Source organism: Accipiter gentilis, chromosome 5 (genome assembly GCF_929443795.1).
Source record: "Accipiter gentilis chromosome 5, bAccGen1.1, whole genome shotgun sequence".
NCBI lineage: Eukaryota > Metazoa > Chordata > Aves > Accipitriformes > Accipitridae > Astur > Astur gentilis.
In genome coordinates, this window is record NC_064884.1 from 13,050,239 (window position 1) to 13,078,028 (window position 27,790).

Sequence of the window (27,790 nt, forward strand, 5' to 3'; positions counted from 1 at the left end):
TTCTCTTGATGCACCATTGTAGAAATACTTTTGTCCACAATAGTAGTGAAACGGTACTTATTTTACAAAACATAGATAACACAAAAGCATATGTTTTTAAGTAGCTCCTTCCAGTTTGTTTTATCCCTGCAGCTGTGGCCATGTGTTGGGATTGGCAAACATTTTTGGCCTGTAGTGGGAGGTAGTAATTGTGTGTGTCCCCAGGTGGTGATACGCTCCCCCCCGCCCCTCGCCTTGTGTCTTGGAACCGGTTCTTCTGCAGACCAATTTGAAGTGAGTTTGGGATGATAAGTCTGTCTCTTAGATGCTGTGGGCTTTACCAAACACAGCCTTCAAGCAGCTGGATAATGTCTCCTTGAAATAAATGTGTTCGTATAACTGCTTTAACTAGTACCATAGGCACGATGTCAATGTGAGGTACCCCTGCATCTTTCTTATCTACAGTTTTTAAGAGTAGAGATACTAAAGTTCCCAATTTCACAATAGTCATAAAACTATAAGACTCGAGCAAGCAACAGAGATCATTTATGCTGTGAAAGGGTATCTTTACATTTTTTTGGTTTTAGAAATGAAATGCAAAAAGATAGTTACACTACCTTTGAATTATTGGTAACTGAACAAGCATAGTCTGTAGACTCTCACATGAGTAAAATTTGAGATACTGATTTTTTTTTTTTTGAAATACTGATATTGGTATTTTTTTATTACTTAAGAAAATAAAAAGGAAGGGACCGAACTTCTGCCTAACAGCAGAGGTTAATTAAAACACTATGTTGCCAGTTCTCTGACATACCATCACCTTCCATTCATAGTGTAATAAGTTAATGTCATAATAATATAGTAATACTGCAGCATTCGCTTGTTCTATGGATTGCTGTGGAACAGTATGAAATCAGGAGTGTTTTCTACTTTAAGTGAAACCCAAACGAAGCTTTCATACTGACTTAAAGAATTCAAATCTTATATACTTTTCTAGATTGGTGCAATCCCTTTTCTCAACTTTTCTGTGCTTTTTTGCATTCTCTGTTCTCATTATTTTACTCCAGCGTTTAGGGGTGGGTTTGTGGGAAGAAAATGTTTAATATCTGCCTGGCCATGAATATCTCGGTGATTCCTGCCAAAATACCAAGGAGGAACAGAAGCTACACAGCATGATACAGTCAGAAAGAAGAATGTGATTGGGGGGGGGGGGGGATTATTATATGTTGCATGTAGGAAAAGGGGATGTGGGCTGACTCATAGCCGGCACGGGTGGCTTCGAAAGGGAAGTAATTTTAAAGTGTTTGGGAAGATTTCATGCAGTAGCAGACGTGCGGTAGGGAACAAACCAGCAACAGATGAAATAGCAGGACTGGGAGTGTTTGACCCTTTGCAGAATAACTCTGGTTTGAGAGGAGCCTTGAACGGCTGCCAGGGGTTGGGCGGTTGCGTGTGATTAGCTCCACGTCAGATGTTCTGTTACTGCTTTTGTAGTTACGAGTGTATCAACTATTTAGAGCGACGGATGCAGTGCGGTCTTCCTTACTAGTTTTAATGCAAATTCTTGCTTAATAAATTTGCTGTGCTTGTATCGTGGGGCTAATTCTCGTATCTGATGCGTTATTTTGAAGGACGAGAAGAACTTCAGGTGCCAGGGCTCCCCAGGTTTTCCTTCGCGTTACCATGTTTGCGTGTGGTTATGTAATCCTGGGCTTCTACTGAGAAAAGGGCATCGGGGTTACCCCGGGGGGGGGGGGGCTGGGTTACCGGTCAAAAAGCCGCCGCTGAGCTGGATGTGGGCGCAGGCAGCAGAGGGCAGGGGTCGGTGTGACGTCGCCCAGAGCTAGGGAGAAGGTGGCATGACGTCATTTGTGGGCTTGAGTGGTAGGCATGACGCCACGCGCGTGATGTAATACTTCCACACACCCACCACACACACACACACACCCCGCCCCGATCCGTCGCGACTGAAGCGCGGGCGAGGGCCGGGCTGCGTCACTAGTGAGGGCAGACGCGAAGGCGCACGCTGGCGTTACGTCAACGTCACGCGGAGGCGGGTCGCGCCGGTCCCGCCCGGGGCGGCGCGTTGCTAGGCTACCGGACGCTGGGCGCGAGGCGCCGCCGCCGCCGCTGCACTGCGACAAGGCGGGGCCGCCGGGGAGGGCAAGGGCGCCGCCGCAACACGGCGCGCGCCGGGGCTCCCGCCCTGCTCGCGCGGCCGCGTTTCCCCCCCCCCTCCCCCCCCCGGCCAACCTATTGGCTCTCCCCGGCGGGAGGGGGCGTGGTCTCATCACCCGCCCGGCGCCGATTGGCGGCTGCCGCGCCCCTCACGGTGCTCCCCGCCCGCGCGCTCCCCCTCCCCGAGAGGGTGGGGCCGGGCGGCGCCGGCGTGTGAGGGCGCCCGTCTCCCGCGCTTCGGGCACGGCAGGTGGGGTAGGGGAGGGGGGGCGGCCGGTGGGTCCCGCCGCTCTGAGGAGCCCCGGGGTGGCTCTGCCGAAGTCCTCAGCGGGAGCGGCCGTGCCGGGCTGCGCCCGGGCTCCGCTCCGCCCGGCCCCCGGGGTTGTCTCCTCAGGGGAGCGGCGCCGCCGCCGTCCCGCCGCCTGCCCCAGCGGCCGTCGCGCCTCGAGGAGGAGCCGTTGCCCGTCCCGCCGCGCCGCTTTGCCCCGCGCCCGCCGACCCCTCGCCTGGGAGCCCGCCAGGTAACCCCTGCCCTGCCCTGGCGCCGCCGGGGGAAGCCGCGAGAGCCTCCTGCGGTTTCCCTTCCGCTCTGCAGCGCCTCTGACCGGGGAGGGGTGCCTGCCAGCTGCGGGGGGGGTTTCTCCGTCGGCGAGGATTGGGGTGACTGGCGGAGGTCCCCGCTGCTGAGGGCGGGTCCCAGCAGGACGGTATTGCGAGAGGAGGCTGCTTACACTTGTAGGATCTTGCCCCCAAAACTGGGATCGGTTTTAACTTTTTCTTATGTAAATGCCTTATTTTAATTTTTATTTTGGCTGCTAGGCGGGCAAGCTACCATCCAAGTTGCTGTTATTTCTCTCCCCTACCTCATTCTGCACCATCACTTTGCTGCATTTAAGTGTTCTGCGTGAAACCTCGTGCCCACCCCACCATCTTTACCTTCCTGCAGGTTATGCACGTGCAAGGGCATAGCGATTCTTCGTTTTTTAGATTGATCTTTTTGCTTTAAATAAAAAAACCAAACAAACCACGGTGCATTTCTGTAATGTAGACCAACTTCCTGCATAATGATTTAACTCTTTCTTTAAATCATGCCAGTTTTGTGGAATATTAAAGTATTGGGAGTCCTTTACACCACTTAATTTTTAGAATTCTAAGTATTAATAAAAATTCCTATTGTTGTGTATCTTTCTGTATGATGCATGTCAAATGAGTTGGTCAGAATTAAATAATGCTGAAACTCTTTTCCTCCGGTTTCCATAGTGGAGGAAAGGGTTAACTTGAGCTTTACTTGCAGTAACAAACTGGAGAGAATCTGTAGAAGTTGCCTTCTCTCTCTTAACTATATGATTTATTACAGGCTTTAGGTTGCTGCTCTTATGGAGTGCACCATTCTTGCATGAGACAGAATCTTGCGTGTGTCTTTAACTATACTTCTGACAGGATTTCCTAAAGGACAAAAAGGCAAATGTTAACTATCATGTATAAAGCCACAAAGAGGAGTCCCGTGCTCTTCCCAGAATAGAGATAAAAAGACTTAACTTCTGTATGCTTGTAATTAAGTATGCGCCTTCATTTATTGTTGCAGTAATAAGTATATATAAGACTGTGTTTTAATGTACAGAATAAGTAAATAAAAAGATGTTTGAGAGACAAAAGCTTCATCCTCTCTGAACGCGTCACTACATTTTAAAGTACCTGTCATCCCTTCGTGGTCGGGTTGCTTCACAGTCCTGACGTGTATGTAAACTTGTTACTAGCAAAGGACTCACTTTTTTTTCCTTTAAATTATAGACTCTAACTGTTGCACAATAACTGCTTTTCTTTCTTTGATTAATCAGTACAATCATGCTGTAGAACTAGTCCTTAAAATGGTGATTTATGGAATATTGATATTGCTAGTAATTCTGCTTTCATTAAGGGTATTTAATGGTGCGAGATCAGAGGTTTCTAATATCCGTCATCTACTAATCTCATTCAAACATATTTTTAAACCAGCTGCTGTGTGCGTACAAAGTAGCAGAAGTCGTCGGCTTCTTATTTTATAACCACGCAGGTTTGCCACTGGTGCTGACCTGTTCTGGCCCGGTTATTTCTTTTCATAACAGCAGATATAGTAGATAGTCAGTGGTTTAAATATAATTGATACTGACATCTGTCTGTGTGCTGACAGTGGGAAGTTTCCACCATAGAACAACCACAGTGACACCTCTTGATAATACTGTCAGGTTGGGGGCTAAGGACTCAATGACTGTAGGGACTGATCTACCTTTACCTCATAGTGGCATCTATCTTAGTTGGAAAGTTTGGGCTCATGTTGTCTGTGAAGGACCTTTGTCCTTTAAAAATGGCCATTTGGCACACTTTGCAATAGATTTCATTTAGATAGAATTGCTAAAATGGTATGACTTTTTCTATTGGACTCGTCTTCTGTGTTTTGCTTGTGGCTTTTTTTTTAATATATATATCTCATGAATATATGAAACCTAAGAATTATCTTAGTGGGTTCTGGGTTTTTTCTTTCTGATGGTTTCATTCAGCTAATCTTTTGAGAAGATGAAAGCTTACAGTTACCTGATATTGTGATTTCTGTTTCTACCAACAAAACAAAAAAAGTGCTGGAATAGCTTCTTCTAGAGTCAGAAACAAAATCAGTGTTACTTTGTGTATTTTAAACATCTTTTCTTTTAGAAAGAACATGATGCAAAAGAAACATTTATGTGTAGTATACTTTTAGTAACAAGTGATTAGTTAAATCTGTTACTATGTAAGTGTATTTTCTCTGAAATTCTTTATAATCCTTGCTTTACAAGTCAAAATTCTGTATGTAACTTTTAAGTTCTGTTATTCACGTGATCTGTTTAAAGATACTTTGAAAGAGGTCCAGAGTGCTTTCCAAATGTGAGCCCTTACTAAGCTCTTTGGCTGTGCATTACTTGAATATGAAAGTCTCGATTAATGCCTGTAGTTTTCTCCCAGCGTATGCTAAAACAGTACTTTGAACTTTTACTGTGTTCCCTGGTGCTATACAGAATATTCATTTGGAAAAAGAAAAAAAAACCCACACAACTAAATGTAACACTTTTTTCAAATTAGGAGAACTGCTTTTTTTTTTTTTTTAAGATGTTCACTGCTGTCCTTATATGCTTTGTTCTGGTGTTCAGATTGAAGCTGAAGGAACAAGGTTTTTTGGCCCTGATAATCCCAGCTAATCAGGAGTTATGAGTGCCTTGGGACAACTCAAAAGTCAGGTCTTCAGGATGAGAGCTGGAAGACATTCAGGTGTCATATGTTTCCTGGCTCCAAATTATTATTGATGGCCCTTAGCAGGGTGCCCTGGGTTGGCTTCTATGTAATTGAAGTCAGGTGTGCAAAACAAGTAAGCAGAGCAAGAGGAGACCAAATTTGAGCAGTAAAAAGTTTGGGGAAACAGATTAGTGTATTTGAATGTAAGTAAATTTAAATTAAAATGTCCCTTTGCAGTTTAGGCTGTTTATTCTGAGATTGTGGGTGGCTTTTTCTCGTGGAGGGCTCAGTGGTTGTGAATCCCTCCTGGAAACAGACAACTTAAAGGAATGGGGGGTAGTGTCTGCTGCTGTTGAGTTGGTTGTGGTGTGTTTTGTACATCTGCTTCTCCCCCCAGGGTTTTGAGGATGCAGATATGAATACAAAAATTTTGTCAAATAAAGCATTAGTACTTGACTGTAATGCTGTGGTAAATATTTCCCATAGTAATTTATGAAGTGCTAGAAAACTATGCAGTGAGACTTGCTAATAACATTTTCTCTTCTAGGCTTAAGTAGCCAAAGATGAGTCGTGGATTTTCAGAAAACAATAACTTTCCGTATGACAACAATCAAATGGTTTTGGATATGATCCTGTGTTCCCTAATTGGTGTTCCTCAGCCTATCAACTGGGACAGTGTGGCAAGGCTAGTTCCAGGATATACATCCAAAGAGGTGAATTTACTCATAAAAGAATTTGTATACTTTAACCAGTACTTTATGAAGAAGGAAACATCTTTGGGGGAGGGAGGTAAATTGAAGTTAAGGGATGGGTTTTTTTTTCCCTGAAGTAATTTATACCTAAAGAATCAAAAATGTTAAATGAGCAGTAGATGGAAAAAAAAATGTTTCTACAAAACCTAAATGTTGAAATTAAGAAATATAGTCTGCATTTTATTTCATTAGAACTGATATAGAAAAAGAACAAAAATTACTGGAAAGTAAAAATTAAAAAGTGGAATTAAAAAAAAGTAGCTATGTAATTGAAATATGTTAGCACAACTAAGATTTTCATGGAAAGGATGGCAGTACCCACTAACCTCATGTAGATTGTAGTATACTTCCTAGCAAACCTGATAACTTTCTATGTCATTACAATTCTAAGGAAGTATGAGTTACAGATCTCCATTAGGTAGTTAAGAGTGCAGTTGCCTCTTGCTTGGATCTACAAGATGTGGATTTTTCTTTCTTTGGTTGGAATAGAGTTGGAAGAAACTAGTACCTCCATATACTTAATCTTTCTGGATTGCTGCATTTCTTGGTGAAATGCTTACTTGGGGGTTTGGGGGTTTTTTTTGTTTGTTTGTTTTTTCATTTTTAATTTCTGAGGGGAAGTAAGCCAAGAGAGGAAAATGTCTTTTGCCCTTGTGATTCAGCAAAGCCGGGAGAAAACAAGCCACTGGTCCTTATTTTCTGGCAAACTTAATCAAATGTGTCAGCTCACATTTATAGCATTGCTATTGGGCATCACTGTAACCTTGTATTTAGAACATAAAAGTGAATGTTTGGTGGGAGTAGAAGCTTCTGTGGAATGTTACTGCCTTTAAAGTGCTTGGCAAAGCGCTTGGGGGGGGGGGGGGGGCGGTGTCCCTTCTGTTTACTTTTCAATTTGCAGACAGTACTGTGCACATATAGCAAATAAAATAATTATAAAAGTATTGGTGAGCTCTCTCATATTAGTTAAGATTATATGATTGATTAGTACATGTCTGGTTACTTTGTTTTAAAAGAATGAAATGTCTTATGTATGTGGAGTCCCTCTTTAAGGCAATTAAGTAAATGTATATCTGTGCTTTTATGTATCTGTTGTATATAGTAGACTGTCATCATTACAAAACTGAGACACTACATTAATATAAGAAGGATGTCACTGTGTGCACTTCTCCTGAAGGGGCAGGAGGCATGCAGTAATGTTGGTTAGCTCAACCCAAAAGAAATTAATAAAAACAGCTGCTTGAGTGGAGCCTGGCAAGATGTGTCACAGGAGGATCTACCTGTAGAATTCAGTAGATTTTCTTGTATGTGTCAATTACCTGTGCATAGGATGCTACTGAACCAAACCCATTATTATCATAGTATCAGTACAAATTTACAAAATGGAAAAACTTTCTAGTTCATCAAAACAAGGAATAGAAAGTGAATAGAACTGCAGTGGAAATCACCAGTCCCTTTTGTCCAAATCAGAATGGAAGTCATAAAGTAAAACAATAATTATGAACCAATTACTATGGCTACTTTTAATAATGTTTGACAGTGTGTATGGTAAAAGAACTAGTTACAAAATGAGAATTTAAACTCTCCCCGTAACTTTCCCTTTTGAAGATTGAGCTTAAAATCACAGGATTTAAGGAAATAAAGGTAGAAACAGGTTCTATCTTATTTCTTCTCTTACTGCTGGAGTATTTAATTTTGGTAAATCTTACATATTTTACTGCATATTTATGTACTTTCCTGATGCCACTAACTAAATAGGGAGCATTATAAGTTTAGTATCAGTAACTGTTCACATGCAAAAGATATGAAATACAATATCAGTCTCAAATTATAGTTATTAAAAATGTACTGAAAGCTACTGCTTCATTGTCCTATCATTTAATCTTGTGACAGTGTGCAAAAAGGTTTGATGAACTAAAAAGCAGTGGAAGTTCACCTGTTGACAACCAGTATAATCCCCTGATGGCCGCTGGTGGGAGTCCTGTGGAAACTTTAGCTACGTACATCAAATCCTCCTTGCTCGATACACAGACAGAGTTTCAGGAGCCTGCTATTGGGCAGGATTCCATTACTATAACTGGTATGTTTTTAGTAATTCTGAAATATATTGGCTTTGATTATAATCAGTATGTGCATGCTTTTCTGTCCTGAGCGGTAAGGCCACCCAGGAATAGTAGTTGTTCATTTTTGAAAAAGAAACTTAAGTATAAATATAATGCATACATGAAGTAATTTTCAGTTAGCTTAGGTTAAGAATTGATGTTTCTTTGGGTATTTTCAATAGCTTGTCCTTCCAAAAGGCGTAAATCCTTACGCCAAATCCTACATTTAAGATTTTTGGTGGGGAGAGGAGTTACTTTCCTGTTTTGTATCCCCGTTGTTGTACTGTTAAACCTACAGCCATTTGCGATCACATTAAGCTGTGTTATTAAAATAACTGGAAACTTCTGTGTAGAAAAGCTGCAGAAGGCTGCGAAGGTGGTCCCTTGAGGTCAGACCCTTCTCTCCCAGCTGAAAGCCCTGTCTTTGTCATACTGCTTGGTGGCAAGATGGTTACATAGGAATTGGAGTGTAGCATAGCTACTCTTTGATGCAAGAGAGTCTTGCAATGACATAAAATGTGTCTTAGTCAATTATGTGTCCCAATAATAATTTGGCAGAAGAGGACCAGTACTAATAGTTGTATTTCAATCACAGCACAATTAAATATTGTTAACATTTCCTTAAGTTCTTCTCCTGTAAGAAGTTGTAATTAGCTGTGTGATAGTTGTTCTCTGATTGCCATTGTAGAGTGAGATGTTTTCAGCGCCTTGTGGGACTCAGTAAATGTGTTGCATGAGAAATTTGCTTCAGTAATGAGTAAACAAGTTCTGTGTTAAAAATTAAGACGACAGTGAAGTGTTCAAACAAAATGTTCTCTGTTATGATGTTCTTCACAGTGATGCAGCTTTCTAGCCACTGTTCTCTTTGTAGAAGAAAGCTGTTTGAGCTTTGCTGGAGAATGAATAAAATGTTTTTATAACTCTAATCAAGAAAATATATTTGAAAACTGTATATGGAGTATCTAGACTGAAAATGTTTCCAGTCAGCTTTCAGTTACGTACTTGTTACATGCATGATGTGGGATGAATGCTTCTTGCACCCACAGGTGGCTACTTACAAGATTAGTAGCTCCCAGTAGGCAGTTAGCAAGCTACCTCTGCTTATAAAACTCTTTAGACAGTTAGTGCATGTTTTCTTTTTAACAATATAATACATGTAATAAGTATTAATGCTGTTAAGCACCCTAATGTTTCCTACTACAAGATCCTAGCCTGAGATTTTTTTCTCTGTTTTCGCAGCTTTTGATAAATCATTTTCCCTGTTTATATGTAATCTGTTGATATGAAATTAGGATAATTAATCTTTTTCTGATAGGCTTGAATGAACTCACCTTCTTAATATTTGTGAGGTACTTGTATATTTTGGAATTGGAGATTTGAGAGAACCCTATTTGTAAATGTGCTTTCTTTTATTAATTACTTCCTAGTGGATTTATTCACATCTGCTTATTGTTAGGATTAAGAATTTTGGGCCTGTTTGGATTTCTTTGTAGACATGAGTAACAGCAAGAAAAAGCAATCAGTCCAAATTCATTTTTAGCTGGATTGTCGTTTTGGCTGAGTTATAAAAGCTTATTTATTACTTGCTAATTATAAGGCAAACTGCTGTGAAGTCCCTTTGAATGCATATTATGGCACTAAACAACCATATAGGATAGTCTTTTACCCAAAGTATTTATTACTAACTTTTGGAAGTCAAACAATCTATAATCTTTTGGGGGGAAGAAAAAAGCTAGGAAGAAATGTATGGTGAAGTTCAGACATGCCCGTTAATTTGGCTGTGTTGCATATTCTTGTTGTATTATTTCCTTTAATAAATAACTTCTCTGTGTTCAAAATAAACTACTTAATTTTTGCAGACAGAACTCTTCCACGTCATTTTTTTTCCACAGGACTTTCCTTTAAAATAGCTTACTGTGCATTCAAAATATAGGACTCCCACCATGGCTGCTCTAATGCTAGCACAGGTCATCTGCCTGCAGTGGAATGCCTGCCCTGAAGGCTGTGGCTGACCTAGCCCCTTCCAAGGTTTTACTAGGGTCTGTCTAGTAAATCTTCCCCTTTTATTAACTGCGTTCCCTCTATTATGGCCTTACTAAGGCTTAACTGTGCAAGGCCTTAGGCTTTATCTTTGGAGAAAGTTTTGTTTCTTCTGCCTCTGGTGTGATGACTTTGTTTTCCTGAAGGGCATAACTACTGTACTGTGCTCTGAACTGTATAGAGCTTCCAGATAATTTTTGGTGTCAGTCTGCTATAGTTATTTAGCCATAAGATGAAGAGGTCTATCTTAGTCTTCTTCAGAAGAGTACAGCCTCTTACATTACACGAGAGGGAGAAGATGCTTCTGGAACTCTTCCTGGAAATCTGAGAGTAGAGAATAATCATGGAAAATCATGACCTTATGGGTTTTCATCAGTGGAAGACAGATATGTGCCCTTCCATTATTTAAAAAAGATAATGATCTTTCTGATTTATAAGCAGGATTATTGAAATTTCAGACTGCAGTGATTCATTTATCACAGTCAGAAAAGTTATTCAGTGTCTGAATGCTGGGGTTGTCTTAGCCCTTGACCTAGAACTTGCTGGATTTGGTGACTAGATCTTCTGGACTTCACTGGGTTTTGTGTCCAGGTTGCACTGCTTGCAGTGCATTTGTAAAGATAACCTATTTGAACTAAAGTGCAGCTATCCTTTATTCCTGGAATAAGCTACATGGTGTAGCTCTAGGACTAGGCAAATTTCATGGTCTGCTTTCTTTGAGCATTGTTTTATATAATCTGCTGCTTTAAGCCATGTGTTTGAGAAACACAGCAAAAACGCATCTTGTGAGACTTCTCCACTTCTGTTTGGAAGCAACTTATTTCCAAAGTTAACACATTATGGATAAGAAGTGGAGTTATTCTCAGGTTGTTATATTCTGGCAGGCAGCAAAGCTTCCCAAAAATGGAAGTTTTGATGTGACAGACCCTTAAGACCCCTATCCCACAAAGCAGAGATGGAGAGCTAAAGGAATGGATTGTATTCCTGGAAGGAAATGCTGAAGACTGCATGAATCTTACTACTCTATATTGAGACAGGACCGATCTGGGTTTGCAGCCAAGTGTCTGGGCAGCCCAGTGGTGCTGCTGGTGTGAGTTTCTGGTGCATGGCATTCAGAGCAGGAATTTGGATTATCTAGTAGCCCTTAATGGTAGCAGATTTGTTGCTAGTTGTGTAACATTGCTCCACCATGAAAACTGTACTTCAGTTGTGTTTCCAAGATGCTGAAGAGCAAAAGTTCAGGCATTTTTTTTTCTAATGCAGCCTTTTTTCCTTACATTTAAGGAAGGCCCAGCACAACCTCCACAAGGAATTGCTCTTCAGAATCTGAGAAAGGTCCTGTGCATAAAGGTGGAGAAAGCACTGACGAAAGCCAGGGGTAAGAAGATCTTTGTGTGTTTGTTATCTAGGGGATTATAGAACTGATGTCTAAATTGCTCATACTTTACTGCTATCAGAAAGAAAACACCTGGGAACATCCTAATAAATGCTGTGAAAAATTGAAGCCTTACATTGCTACAGAAATACTAGGGGTTGGTTTGAGAATTTCTTCCATGCAATAGGGATAGATTGTTTATAAATATCTCCATAGTGTTCCTCTGAGTGATTGATTGCTGCTGTGGCGAGAATGGGAAACATAATCAGATTTTAAAAAGGAATGAAACAAGATTCATTCATTCAAGATAACATTTTAATTAAAAAATATTTTGTGTACATAGATTTGCCCTGTGTAAAAGCAGGAAAACAAAGTCATAAATGAAAAATGTAAACGAAAAATATTACCACGAATTCAAATAGCCATGCATGTCACTGTTTTTCATACTATCACATTCCTGCTTTCCATACTATACAAGTACATGTAGAATAATAGGTTTGTTTGAAACCTAATAACTATCTTTCTGTAGAGACAGCATTTACTGATTCTAGGTTTGACCTTTTCTTAAGAAAAAGACATTTTAATATACAATAAAACAATTTTAATTGCCACGATGAAAATTGCTATTGTATGCTGTTGTTTTCCTTGGTGCCTCAGTAACTTAGGCATGTATATCTGTCTATTTTTTCAAGAAAATTAAAAAGGGAGAACAAATAAGTTATCAATGTAATTCAGGTAGTATCCCGTAACAAACTGGTGACAAAATTGGGGACTGGAGCTAGAAATTTTCCTTCTCTAGTCCCTTAATTAAATTGCGCTGATTATGTGTCAGAGGATATGCATCTGCGTTCTTCACTTGACAATAGTTTCTATTAATTGTTTGTAGTAATAGTTAGTAACTGCAATTTGGTTTTGTCCTGTTAATAAAAAACTGTTAGTGACATCAGTGTTGCAACATGTGTTCCAGATTTGGAGACGAGATCTTTGTTGATCGGTTTTGGTGTTCTAATTGGCTTATGGACCTAATTTGGTATGTGGCTTGTTTTCTTTTTAAGGCCAAATATGGTGATCCATGTATGCGATGAAGCAAAAAACCTCAAAGAAGATTTTGTGTGTCCTCGAGACCTTTTGATTTCAGAAATGAAATACTTTGCTGAATATCTGTCAGTGGATGCCCAGCGCTGGGAAGAGGTGGATATTTCAGTGCACTGTGACGTTCACATCTTTGACTGGTTGATAAGATACGTTAAAAGGAACACTAAAGATTCTGAAGCTAATGAAATGCCCACTTTAGGTAAAACAAAGTGTGTAGATCATTTGTTGTAGGTTCATTATGTTCTGTACTAATGGAAAATTAATATGTTTGCTACAGTTCAGCCCTAGTCTCTTTTGTTTGACTGTTGCACTGAAGCTTGTAATTTGTTAGAAAAGTGTTGCAACAGAGTTCCTCTGGTTATTATAGCAGATATCTCTGATTTGACAACACTGACAGTTTTGAAGAAACATACTGATAGTTGAAGCAGTGGAAAAGATGTAATATATTTGGGAATCTGGTGTTTTTAGTTAATACTCTTCAGACCTCTTCTGACCAAGAACAGAGTGGTAGTTTTGAAGTACTGATTGTTGGGTTTGGTTTTGTTTCCCCTCTACTCCCCATCAGCAGAATTGCAGTATTTTCTAAAATTTCAATGCAGTCTGATACAATGGTAGAAAAACTTTTGCCTTTATGAATTTGAGGCAAGTTTTAAATCTTTTTATGAGTCTTTGCTACCATTTTTTTAAAATATAAACAAGCCAAGAGAATAGAGTTATAACTTGCAATGTGAAGGTTATACTAAGCAGAATCTCAGCTGGGTATGATGGCTACAGATGGAAGTTAATCTTGTTGTGTAATTGTTTACTCATTGTATCCCTATGAAGTCACCTTTTCTAGTTTTTATAAATGCTAGTTTGTTACAGTTGTACTCTGGCCATCTAAATGTAAACCAAAACTTCGTTTCTTAAGATGGAAAATGCTCTACGTATTGGATGATGGAATGACAGGTTGATTGGTAAAATAATACTTAAAACAGATACTAAATATGCAGAGGGAGGGATGTGATGTGAAATTATCAAAAGAATTCATGTAAAAAAAAATTTTTGTTGTTGCCTTTTAGAACCATCAAATGTCATATCAATTCTTATTTCTTCTGAGTTTTTGAAGATGGATTCATTAGTAAGTATTAAGAACTATTCTCTGCCATAAGGGCATAGTTAATTACCTGGTGTCTAACAGCTTGTTTGTTATGCTTTGGCTGCTATGTAAACAGATGATTAAATGAGAACATTTTGAGATTTTTACCCCCCTTATTCAATGCAAGTTCAGTAATCAATGCAAGATCAGTAATCTAATGTTTGCAGAATATCAATGCAAGAAAACTTAGGGTAAGTTATTTCTAAATGTGATAGTGGGATCTTGGATTTGCCTTCTGATGACTGATTTAGAGTAACATCAGTATCTGACTTCTGATAGGTTTTATGAAAAAAATATTAAATCAGTGAATACCTTTGTTTTATATCCTTTTTACATGAATGACACTTCTGCAATTTAGGATCTGGTTCTCCAGCTCTGTATAACTAACATCTACTGACTTGTTTGTTAAAATGTTTGTCAAAAGTTCTGTCATTGAGGTGACCCACAATTAAATATACAGTAAACATAGCTGTATAAGTTGAGATCCAGGCAATACTATGTATAATGTGTACTGTGGTTCTCTTTTTACAAGCAATTAGAAGGTACCACTTGTTGAAGATGAAACATTCGTGGAGTTTTTTGGTCTGTAGAAACCTTTTGGAGGAGAACATAAAGTCATGCTAATTCAGAGTCTCCTTTGATGTATCTTTGTCTAGAATTCCTTAACATTATTTTTAATGTTTTTATTTTTCCTAGGTAGAAAAATGTATTCATTATTGTCACAAAAATATGAATGCTATTGTAGCCACACCATGTAACATGAATTGTATCAATGCTAATCTTGTTACGCACATTGCTGATCTCTTCACGCACAATGAAGTGGAAGAGCTGAAGGACAAAAGAGACAAATTTAAGAGGTAACTTTTTGCCCTGTAATACATTACTGAAGTGCTGTTGGGCTTTTGGATCATTTTTCAGAACAGCTAAGACACTGTGGGGTTTGAAGTGATATATATATATATATATATATACACACAATTTCTATTCTCACATAATGTGTCTTGTATCAGAATATCATGAATTGACCTCAGAATTTTATATTAAAATTCTGAGCAAAAGGAAAGAGCTTTTTATAGGAAATGAGCAAAAGGAAAGGCCACACTAGGCGTGTGGCATGGACAAATTATTCATGAATTCTCACATGGGAGCCAGGATTAGGGTAAGGAACCTTTTATGGGATGACATGCTTCTAATTTGTAGAGAATGGTTTGGCTTCAGCATCCTGTGAACTCTCATGTTTAGATGTAGAATGTAGGATGGCTGGAAGGCTGAATAGTTGTGATGGAATACTATTTCATACATAAGGACTCCAGCTTAGTATCCAGATAAGGGCCAGTTATTGGCGGGCAGGCTGACAGACAAGCAAGGTGAAAGTAAGAAAGGATTTTAATCAGTAGGGATGAAGACGTTATAATTTTTATAATTGAAGTGTAATTTCATTAATAAAAGGTCCTTTAATCGAGGTAGAAGCTGGCAGTTTATACTGGCAAGCAACATAATAAAGGAAAATAAAATTAAGAGATCTCTTTCCTTGCATCTGGGTAAAAATAAGAGATGACCAGGTCAGGAACCAGTTATGTAAACAGGTTAGTTTAAAGGAAAATCACATTAAAAGCTAGCTTGTGAGAGAAATATGGTGAGTGACTTATCATCAAAATATAATTGTTAGTCTCACTATACATAAAATAATTTTCAGTATTTTTCTAATGGGTAAACTGTGTTGCTGTCATTAATAGTAAGCTTTTCTGCAAGAAGATTGAGAGACTGTTTGATCCAGAGTACCTAAATCCAGATTCTCGAGGAAATGCAGCAACATTATACAGGTATGGTCTTTTTATATTACTACTTCAGTTGCAAGGACAGTCCCTATGTTTTGAAGTCCTACTCTTGCTCCAGTGCTTTCTTTTTTTTTTTTTTTTTTTTTAATTTTTATAATCTAGGTGTTGTTTATGTAAAAAGCTGCTAACTAAAGAAACTGAAAGAAGAATTCCTTGTGTACCAGGAAAAATCAACATAGATCAACATGGGAATATTGTCTATGTTCATATAAGGTAGGGAATATATATATTAAAAAATTTTCTTCAACTATATGATTTTCTGTGATTTTACAAAATACTATATGTTTATGAATTATCAGATACATTACAAAATGAAGTTGTTGATATGTGAAGAGCAGTATGAAACACCTCAACCTCTTATATTACCTAGCCAAAAAAAAAAAGGGGGAGGGTGGGGGGTGATTATGATGATGTGCTTCTGAAATTCATTCAGTAGTGCTGCTGCTGATTGGAATGGAAGAACTACAGCCTCAATTACTGGGAGGGCTATTTTGGCTTGTACTGCCTTAAATAGAAAATACTTAGCTAATTCTTTCATCAAAGGGTTTTAAGATGTGTAGTTGATGGCAAATAAAGTTAAAGGCTGCATTTCTAAAAGGTTTGTTATTGAATGTTAGATCCACATCTGCCAGCAAAGAAATGCTGAAGAGTATTTTCTAGACTGACTTTATGCTGTCAGATCAAATACTCAGCCTGCTTAAAGACCACTATAAATAAACTTTGCCAGTTGTTTTTTTGTTCTAAAGTATTTGCCAGAGGAGCTTCCAGGACCTATTCTGTATGTATGGTTGATTCATTTGGCACAAATGTTTAATTCAATTCTGTCTGTTTGATCCATGTTTGTGAACAGCTGGATTCTCTTCCTAATGATCAGTGCGTGATCAGCTGCAGTTCCCTCCCTCCCCACATGCTCCCTTTAAGGAAGATGGAGGGAAATTAATAACAGGAGACCCTTCTCATCACATCTATTTTATTCAGAACAACCAAAGCACAGTTCAATATCAGCTCCCCAGGTAACATGTATTTAGTGTTACCTCCCACCAGTAACTCCAAGGTGTGGATTAAGTTCTGCCTAACAGTCTAAATAGAACCGAATCTTGCAACCCTGTCCTGACCTATTAGGATCATTTGTGTTTAGCCACGTAAAATTCATTAGTTGTATTACTTCACTTAAGCCGACTGTATGTAGCTGCTATGCAATTCCTAGTGTATAAATGTGCAGGGTTTTAAAATTACTCAGAGGAATATTTAGGTTCTAATTATTTGCCTTGTGGTACTTGTGACTTTTTCTGCACAGTATCCATTTACAGTTCCTTAGGTGAAGTGATGCTGGCTACTAATGTATTCAGGCTTATGGGCTAATACAAGACTATCTTTAACAATTTAAAAATAGGTTTATATTTATTGGTCCTCTAGAACTAACTTCCACTTGGAAGTACTGCTTCCTTAGTCTAGGTTAGACATATAGATAATAAAAAATGGTTCAGGCCAGGGCTTAAAATTGTGGGAAAACAGTTTCTGCTCTTTCTGAAGATAAAGTGCACCAGTGTAAGTTGCATATTCTCTTTTGAATTCTGAAGAGGTGTGTGTCATTTTATCACTAGGAAGGAACAAAGTCTGTGGTTTTTAAGACTAGAAGCCTCAGATACATATATTAATCAAAAAGACATGGTCTTATATTTTCAAACTAATTCTTAACCGAGTAATTGTTGTTGTGTTACAGATACATAGAAACATGTTATGTTGGCTTTTAAAATAAATAGAATGACATTACTTCTGTTGCACAGCATGTTACTTTAAAGACAGAAAATTGCAATATGACTGAACTTGTTTGTGTATGTGTATTTTTATTTCTTCTACTCTGTGTACTGGGTTTTCCTCTGTTTTATGGTTCTCCTGATTTCCAGAAGTCTTGATATTTATCTTAGCTTATAAATTTGCAGTGTATGGAGCTTGAGCTGAATCAAGCTGTAATGCTTTGTTATTAGTAAGTTTAAGATGTTGTGAAAGAATATAGGCTCTTCTGTCATGGTCTGAATTTAATAATGATTGTTCCACATTGTATCGTTTCTGTTCTAAGTTCCTCTGTAGGCTTTTCACCAGTGGAACATGTGGAGCATCTGCTCCTTCTCCACCTCACCTTTCTGGTGGCAGGATCAAAATAGTTATGACTGTATGCAACCTGACCTTTTGCTTTTTCAGAGACAAAACCTGGGAAGTCCATGAGTACTTAATTGGCCTTCACGAGGAATTGAAGTCTTGGCGGGACGTTTATTGGCGTCTTTGGGGGACTGTTAATTGGTTGACTTGCTCGAGATGTAACCAAGTTAGTATATTTTCACTTGTTTGTCTGTAGATGGCTTGTTGTGGGTGACTTTTGCAGGGTGAGGCAGGGATTAAAGCAGTTTGGGAAATATATAGCAGTAAAGCTTGGTATACGTTCTTTATTTGACTTCCATAGGTAATCGCACCTCTCATTATCTCTTCTTATTCTAATGTAGTCTTTCCTGTGTACTGAATTCTCCCACTGCCAGTACCATTCGCAGCCAGTTCTTTATCCAGGTGTAGCAAGTGCTCTGGGCTCGACTGGGACAGGAGTATATCCCTGTTGTAACCAAAAAGTACTTCGATTTGATCCTACAACCCTCCCAAAGGTACTCAATACTAGCTCACTTTTGAAAAAACATAACAGGTGGCAGGGGGGTGACAGTGTGTTAGGAAAATAGATCTTTTCCAAAATAAGTATTGTAAATTGTTGCAGTGTCCCAAAGCAGGCTGGGACCTTGGGACACAAGAGTTCAAAAGTTGAACTTTTTTATTGTACTTCCTGAAATCAGTTCTTCCCATTAACTGAAGTATTTGATCTTTTGTGTATGTGTATTGCAGGGCTGCAAAGTGAGGGATCACACGGTTGATTTACCTTCAGGAAATGAAGATGGGCATGCTTTGCCATTTCAAACTACTAAAATATTGAATGATCTGCTTCATCATAGAGATGTTATTGTTGTTCCTTTCACTAAAGATGAGAATAGGTAAGAACATTGTATTGTGTTACTGAAATAACTTAGCCTTCAACACTTAACGTGTGCATGTTACATTTGATTTCTCTCCCATTTTAAAATGGGACGTAGGAATCTTTAAAGGTAACTTGGTTTTGATTGTTGAGTTGGAAATTGGGAAGAAAGGAACAAGTACTTTTTCCTTTTGCATTTCAAGCAGACATTTAGAAATTCATCCTCCATAAGCATTTACTCCTATCTTTATATTATAATGAATTGTTATCAAAATGTTATGTGGCTGACTTGGAGGTCTGTCTTCTTTCTTGATACATGATGAATAAAGAGAAACTGAGTCTAAAGTCGTGAAATAGAAAAATTTATTTTCATTTCACATCTTTCTCTTTAAGTGATTCTGGTATTGGGCTCTGTGATGAAAAAGGCATTGAATGTGATATGCTTGTAGAACCAAATACACCGTGGGGTCCAAAAACTGGAGAAATCAATGCTGTGAGTACTAATGTTGTTTGGGGTTTTTTTCCCCTTTTGTTGTGATAATGAGGATTCTTACAAGGGTACTTTGAAGAATTCATTAGGCAACTTTTAATAAAAACAAAAACCAGGCATTGCTGGAGGAAGAAGTGTACTGCTGAGCATTGCAGGATAGCATAGGCTAGCATAGGTACAAAATATCTGGTTGGTGAAAAGGCAAAACTTTTACCATGTCTGCTGGAAATATTTCTGTATATCAGAGGCAGTTCTCCATATGTCTGTGCTTCCCACCCCGTTCTTAAACTGACGATATTTAAGGATCCAGTCATACTTTAAAATACATCAGGTGGCAAATATTTGAATAATTGCTGCCTTTGTTTTGTCTGCTGATATATCTGGGTAGGTCCACATGACTTTTGCAAGTCTATAAATGAAGAACAGTAACTTGGGTTGTGTTCTGCTTGGGGTTTTTTTGTTGTTGGTTGGTTGGTTTGTTTTTTCCCCAAGATGTGAAAGATTTTACTTTTCCAGAGCTATGATGCATGTATGTTACTATGTGTATGTCAAGTCAACAGAGATACTTTCTAAGGCAAGTTTAAGGAGACTGTTTATAATACTACGTCTGGTTTAAAGAGAGCTTTTATGCGAAGATAAGTTTTTGAACTTCTGCACCCATCATGGAACTTCTGGTAACTTGGCAATCCTGATGGTAGCACAATGCTGCTGATTCCATGAGAATTTCAAACAGGATCAGAAGCTCTCCCATGATAAATGTGGGAGGCTGTTAAATTTAAACTCCATAACAATCTGGTACATAATTCCCCCTTCCTGTCCTGGACTGCCTTTTTTTTATTAAAATCAGATGTAAATATTTTTAGTGCTAAGGTTAGGCACCTTAAAACATGACTCTGAATTCACTGCATTTAATTGGTCAGTGGCTCACAACCTCTTTGAGGTTAGTCATTCCACCAAGTATAAAGATGGGAGTAGGCCTTCTAGGAGTTATCAGTGTAGATTGCTGTACTATAACATACCACTCCTAGTTTTAGAACTAGTTTTCCACTCACCTTTTTTTTAATTCTTATTTTTATTAGTTCTTTAACTTATATGCCTTTCTCTTTCTGTGACTACAGTTTCTTTCTCTGAAGAACTGGACTTTACAGCTGGTTAGTAAAATATTTTGTTCATAATTTTAAATATTTGCTCTTCTGCACTGGCAGAGAACTAGCTTTGTTTTTCGTCTTATTTTCTAATTAATTTGGTGGAAAATGTATTTTCTTACTTTAATTTGGAAATGCAGTATAGCAGTTCTTTTCACAAGAAAGTAAAAAGTATGTGTGAAGTACTATTTTACCTGAATAAAAATTTAAAATTCCTTTTAAATGTTTTTTATAAATGACAACAAACAGTAGACCAGCACTGCATGCATCAGTTCTTAATAGTTTGTTAGGCTGACAGAAATGTAAATCATTGAAATCACCCAGCCAAATGCATAGAATGGGGAGTCATTCTTCCAATAGCATAGGTTGTCACATGATTTCTATTTTTGTATGTAAATGCTAGAGAGCAGTAGTTTACCTCTGTCACTCTTGAGGATTTGTGTTGCAGTCTGATGTTCCTAGTGTCCTATACTAAGAGTGTTCTTCCTGCAGAAACATGTTTCCTAAACTTTTTTGAACTTGCAGTCCAGCTTTATCATTTCTCATGGATTACTAGGCACTCATTATCACTTATTTTGAGAGATATATGTGTATATTCAAACAATGTAAACATTCCATTCCTTAATATTTTCAATATTATTTAATATTTAATATTAAATATTATTTAATATTTTCATTATTTCATGCTGATCAGCACAGAACTATTCATTGTGACCCCATCTGTTGCAATATTGGAGCCTGTAGTTTATGATGATGTACAAGAGATAGAAGGAAAAAAATTTTTTTAGGTATTAGGGTGAGTTCACAAAAAACCCCAACCAGATATTCCAGACCAACTTGCAATAAATTATTAATGCAGATAGCTCTGGTGTACATAATCTGTGTGCATTTGTAGTGCACTGTGATATGCATGCTTTGTGGTATTTAATTACTGAGTATCTCAGCAATCTCAGGCAGTTTGCAAGATGCAGCAAGCCTCAATATAACCATCTGTAAACTTGTCATTTCCTGTATTCTATGATTATGTGGCTAATTCAGACATTTGCTACTATAGCATCTTATTAATTAGAAAAATAATATAGCCAGAAATAAATTGGATATTAAACACCGAAGCATAAAATAATACAGGTTAGAAGGGATATCTGGTGGTCATCTTACGTATATCTTCCCACTCTCAAAGCAGGGCCAGCTTCAAACTTAGATTCAACTTCAAAGCTATACCACTTTGCTCAGGGTCATATCCAATGAAATCTTGAGTATCTCTGAAGATGGAGATTCTACAGCCTCTCTGGGCAACCTCTTATAATGTTTGACCACTTAGAAGAAACATAAATAAAAATATTTATCAAAACATTCTAAGCAAAGTTTTGAAATTACTTTCTCAACGTTTGAGAATCATGTTGTCAGACCTAACTGTGCGCAGTTATGTCACTAAGATATAGAGCTACTTTTGAAGTCAGCTCCTTTGAGACATATTTAATGTATCACTTAATAAGAATCAAGCCTCACTTATAATCTGTGGTACTTTCCTCCTGTTGACTAGAAACAGCAATCGTTGTTTTCTGAAGAAGAGGAGTATACTACTGGCTCAGAGGTCACGGAGGATGAAGTGGGGGATGAAGAAGAAGTATGCAGGAAACCAGGTACAACAAGTCTCTACAGTCATCCTCCCTGCAATTTAGAGATAGGGATTCAAGGCAGCAGAATTATTCTGTAAGCAAATTTTAAATGTTAGGCATTTTAAAAATAAAAACTAATGTTACTTGAATTTTATTTCTAGTTTTCCTGTGTTTAGATATAAATTACCTCACTGCTCAGTGCCATCAAAAATCATTGGCAAGTGAGGAAATCTGCAACTATTCATGTTTGAGATGTCTTCAGAGTTGATAAAGATTTAGCAGAAAACACTATTAAATTACTTTTATGTTACTTTTATGAAGTTTCACATAGATAAATGTTGGAAGAAAAGGCAGTAGCTACACAATTATATTTTTGCTCCCACCCCCTCCCCGAATATTCTTCTGGTTATATAGTGGAATGACTGGTGAATGTGGCTAGAATTGTGTCTGCATTGATAATAAGCTTTATATGATCTAAAAAGATTTTTGTGGGGCTTTTTTGTTGTTTTATTTTAATATGATAAGGGATTTAGGAATATGGAAAGCCAAAAAGCAGTTTCTCCTTTCAACCCTGCTAAGGAGTCATTTGAACAGAGGCAGTTCTTTTTGTCTTGACTCAAAGGGGTTGGAGTGTACCAGTTTGTTTAAAAAAAAAAAAAGTTGAGTGAAAATTTTTGTAGTTTGAATTTAAACTTCTTTGGTCTGATATCACTCAGATTTTGTGGATTGAATTAGTATGGTCAAAGATGTAGCTCTTATGTGCACTTTTAATTTCACAGCAGAAAAGTTGTGCTGTTATGTGTGACCACTCTGCATTTTAAATATGTGCTTGAGTTCCTGTACACTTATAGAAAAGTGTTTGAGTAATCTGCATGTATTAGCATGACTGCAACACTAACTACAGGAAAATAGCCTGTTCATTTACTCTGTAAAGGAATAGAGGGGAAAACATTTCTTTTGTAGCTGTGTAGTTGAGAAAACCCAAGTATCTGTGATGGTATGAGTAGAAGTTTCTTCAATTAGCAGGGAGAAAGGAGAAATTAAAGAAATCCTACAAGCACCCAAAGAAAATGATTTCTTCCCCAAGTGTTCAGAAAAAGGAGAAGCCTTCTGATAAGGTAAAATCATAGCTGTGAAGCTAGCCTCTCTGGTTGGGTTGAGTAATGATGAATTCTTTTAAGTTTTGGACTTGATCTTAAAACATACTTAACATGTTTTTTTTCTTTGATAGTCAAGTTCCCGAGATGCATCTCCATTCATGTAAGTAATTTTCAAAGTCATTGAGAACGTATTGTAGTATATCCCTTTTTGTGAACTGTTACTGATAACATGCTGTGCATCTTTCTTTTCTAACCAGTGTGAGCATGCAGCAGAACAAATGGGATGCCTCAAGGTCACTAAGATTCAACCAAGATGCTCAAAGAGAAGATGGTCTGTTCTTGCATGAGTTTAGCTTTCATAAAGTTAATATTATGCAAAGAAAACTATTAATTCATATAAGAAATGGCTAATTTTCTTAAAATATAGCTGCTTAGAAACTTTTAGGTTGAATTTGATCTCAGAAACAGCAATGGGGCTTTGGGTGGGTTTTTTTATACTTGCTCCTCATTTGGAAAAGAACAGATTTCAACTAGGTTAATTGTTAGTAATCAGCTGTATCCAAACCCCACAGCAATCTCAGACTCTTCCAAACTGTACAAAAATATTCGTGCAGCTAGAACTCCTTCTGAAAATGTTATGTTAGGATTTGATTGGCATTTACTAGCAGTCTCTTCTATTCTACAGGGGAAAAAAATGTTTGTGGTAGGAAAACGGAAAGAAAATCCACCATATAAAACTATACATTGTAGTCTTGCACACAGATTGAAAAATAAATGGGCAGCATTGGGTCTGCTGTCTTGGAAAATACTGGAAAGGAGTTCAAAGTTTACAGGAGAAAAAGAAAAAATGCATTATGAGTGTATGTTAGTGCAGTTTATGTTCTTTATTTGGAATGTCAGCACGTAACCTACAGAGATTATAGTTGTGTTGTCTGATGACTGTATAAGTATGTGAATAATTTTTCCTGCATCCCTGTGCCATTTGTTGACTGTGTAGATAAACAGAGATAAACATTCACTTCTACCTCTTTCCCAGTCTTTCTAACTAAAAATATTCAGAATTCTGTTCATTTATTCCACCTTTTTTAATCTCTCCTGAGACTCGTGCATTTTTGCTATTTTGAAAACCTCTGCCTCAAAATCATTCCCATAGATTTTGATCTCAGTGTAATGCCTCAGGCTGATTCTAGTATCTGCCAGGAACACTGCTGAAGCTACATTACGCGTCAAGATCTAGGATCTTGGTTGTTCAAGATTTTTGTATGAGCTGAAAAGAAAGCTAATTTTATGAATACAGTATCACTGAAGTGTGCATCTAATTCTTCTCCGTTTGTATTAAGTAGCAAGGAAAACCTCTGTTCTAAATATTCTTTCTTATTTCTGACAGATCAGAGAAGAATGTCTGAGATTACAGGGCACTTAATAAAAATGAGACTGGGAGACCTTGATCGAGTCAAGTCAAAAGACAGCAAAGAAGTAAGATTTGTCCTGTCACAATGTAGTGTTTACGGAATCAAAGTGAGACTTGGTTAACAAAAATATGTAAAACAAATGAAAATACCATCTATTCAATTCTTAAGCTAAAGAACTGAATCTTATCAATCTTCATTTTGTTCCAAGCATGATTTTTTGGGGGAAATGAGTTTAAAATAATGTTGGAAGTTGACTGCCCTTAAAAACTGGCATGGAAAATAGGATAGGTTTGAAAGGTTTCAGTACTGCGTTGTGATAATGAAACAAAGTATGCCATAGGTTCTGCTGAATATTAGTGATTTTTATGGAAAGTCACTGATTAAATCAGATTAATGTCAAAAATTGATTATTTTTTTTCTGGATTCCAGTATGCAGGAGGCATTTATTCTAGACTTGAAGCTCAGATAAAGGCCTCAGCACAGATCAGTGCACGGCAAAACAATGCTGAGAAGAATGCCAGGTAAGATTTTAAAACAAAAGCAGAACATGGATTTCAGGTGGCAGTGGTGGTGTGCGTTTAAAGAAAAACATGCCTCGTTTCATACACTTTTTTGAATCTGTGTCAATTCCAGCAGGTTAATCATATATGGTGTGGAAGCTTCCTTTGTCACATTAAACTAGAGCTAAGAGAATGAAACTCTTCTACCCATGCTGGAAGAACTGCTTTATAGCTTCTATGTTGGAAGGTGGACTGCTGCTCTGATATAATTTTTTGCAAAATTATGGATAACTGGAAAAGTGTTAGCTAAGATTCTTTAGCCTATTCTTTGGCCTCCTTCCAAAAACAAAACCAAAAAACCACACACACCAAAAACCTACATTAGTGCATATTGGTCTTCTACACCTTAAATGGACAAAACAAAAATGAACTGAGAAGCTGGCACACCGTGTGCAGTTGTAGAGCCTACAGCTGGTTATAATTTGGCCAGCAGGTGAGCCTCTTGAGCTGAAGTTTGTAGTGGAGTTGCTGACCAACTTCTAAAGGATGAGCTGGAAGCTTCAAATATACTGTTAGAGGAATTTCTCACAGGTCTTATTTCTGTCAAAAAAAAAAAAAATGCATGTGACTTTTCTGTAGCATTAGTGATGTCAAAAGAAGATATTTGACATCACAGTTCTTTCAGCTGTGTACCATTGTATGAATATGTAGTTTGTGGGTACAGGTATCCTGGCAGAAAGGTAACTTTCTCAGTAATAGATTTTGAGAATGAGATTTTTTTTTTCCCCTCTCCTTCTCTCACAAGACATTTTAACATAAAAAATAATTTCAAACAAATACTGTACTAGAGAGCTGACTGGACAATAGTTTAAAATTCTAGCAGTAATAATGTACATACATTTCTTATGTGTTCTTGATCCAGGTCAAAATCCCGTTTTGGTCAAGGCCGTCCAACATAAGGACTCATGAAAAAACTTTAACTAGAATTCATTACTGCTTCCTGAAACTGTACTGCACTCTGACAAACGGAGAATGCGCAGCTCTGAAAGCTTTCCAGTGACTTATTTATTACTTTAAGCCTTGTAAATTATTTTGTGCGATAAATGAATGCAAATCCAATAAGGTCTGTACTTATTTTAATTGTAAATATACTATTTCTTAAATTTAAATTTAATTGCTTTTTTAGGTAATTGTGTTAAGTTGCATAGAAAATATTTTATAAATCTACAAAGTTAAATTATCAGACTAACTTTATTTATGGGGAAGACATAAATATGCCTTTAAGTATGCTAGAAGTACTGAAAAGGAAAAAGCAAGACTACTGAATTCTGAATACAGTCAGCAGCGTTAACACAAGTTGCCTAGTGTGTTTATATTGTGTAGTGTTTGATGGTACATTTTAGGTCAGTCCTCTGGGGATTTGCATTTAAAGTCTGTGACAATACCTGTGACTTAGACTAGTTTAAGCAAAATTTTAATGCAGTTCTGAGGCTTCCTTCTGGATATCACACAACTCCCATTCGTGTGAAGGTGGGTAGCAGGTAGAGACTAGACCTCCAAAGATTATATTATTATTATATCATATATATGATGACGCAGTATTGCATCTTGCACGTGAAATGCTTGCTTTACTTGCATGTGAAATTAATATTCCCATTCCATATCTGACTCCTCTTGCACAATATAGTGTTTTGTTCCCATCTAATATCCAGACCTTAGGACAAAAAGCAGTTCTATCTCTTAATGATGCTATGCCACTACATTTCCAAGCAGATATGCTATTAATTCTGCATCTTTCAATGGCGATGTATCATTATGAAGATTTGTGCATGTAGATCTTACAGGTCTAGTTACTTTCTGAAACCTGCCTGAATAATACTGTTTAGAAGTCAGATGCACTTTCAAGTTCTGTATTTGGAGCAATAGAATACAAGTTTGTCTACATGTAAAATCCAGGGCTACCAAAATGAAATAACTTGCCTAGAAATACGTTGCATATTAGAAAAGAAAATGGCAATAATGGCAATAATAATGGCTGAATTTGAGTAAACACATTCTGACTTTTTGAAACAGGTAGAAAGAGCGCTCAGGGAAAGCTTATTCCAGACCACAGCTGTACAATAAATTGTGAGTTTGGAATTAAGTCAGCAAGATCCTGGGTGGGAGGGTGGGGTGGGGTGTGGTAAGGAGAGGGAGATAATTGTTTAAATGCACTCTTCTCTCCATTCAGGCTTTTTTTGTTTGTCTTGTTTCTTGAGGATTTTCAGTAGGCATTAGAAGACTAGGAGAGCAATACTTGAAAATACTGCTTTCAAGGTGGAAGATTTTTACTGAAACAATTAAAAATGAATGTTGTTTATTGTGTGTTTTGTCCAATACTATAGCAAAATCAGAGCCCAGTGAAACCAACAGGCAAAACTGTGGATTTCAATGCCTTTGATTTCAGGCAGGAGTGGTAACTTTGCAGGAGTGCTTTAATATGTATCAAATAAATAAGGCTTTATTAACGCCTCAGGCCTGTTTGCAAGTAGTAATTCGGTTTTAAGCACTTACGGTAAACATTGGAAAACTGATTGTTGTTTCTTGAAAGAGGAAGTATTACAAAATCCAGTGGGTACAAAAATGCAGTAGGATAAGTGTTTTGCTACGATTTTGTGACTTCTGATAGAGGATTTTTTCCAAATTCCCATGGTAAACTTTGCTATGGAAGTTGCAGGCTGCATGTATGTGTGTTTAGTTTTTGTAGAACTACTGACTAGAAGAGAAGGGAA

The 27,790-nt window shown here is 37.7% G+C and overlaps 1 protein-coding gene across 2 annotated transcripts; it reads left to right on the forward strand.

Annotated features, from left to right (window-relative positions):
* Positions 1–2,385: 2,385 nt before the first annotated feature.
* On the forward strand, positions 2,386–27,172 carry SANBR (SANT and BTB domain regulator of CSR). 2 transcript variants are annotated; one of them, XM_049800816.1, is made up of 21 exons: positions 2,386–2,678; positions 5,948–6,113; positions 8,046–8,232; positions 11,579–11,672; positions 12,725–12,963; positions 13,826–13,884; positions 14,599–14,759; positions 15,639–15,725; positions 15,843–15,953; positions 17,943–18,066; positions 18,242–18,394; positions 18,627–18,772; positions 19,147–19,246; positions 20,362–20,394; positions 21,932–22,031; positions 23,031–23,125; positions 23,239–23,267; positions 23,365–23,438; positions 24,495–24,583; positions 24,949–25,040; positions 25,942–27,172. In XM_049800816.1, exons 2-21 carry the CDS (start codon positions 5,964–5,966, stop codon positions 25,976–25,978), a joined length of 2,160 nt encoding a protein of 719 aa, XP_049656773.1. In that variant the 5' UTR covers positions 2,386–2,678; positions 5,948–5,963; the 3' UTR covers positions 25,979–27,172. The 2 variants fall into 2 exon arrangements, with proteins under 2 accessions (XP_049656773.1, XP_049656774.1); XM_049800817.1 differs by lacking the exons at positions 5,948–6,113; positions 8,046–8,232.
* Positions 27,173–27,790: the final 618 nt, after the last annotated feature.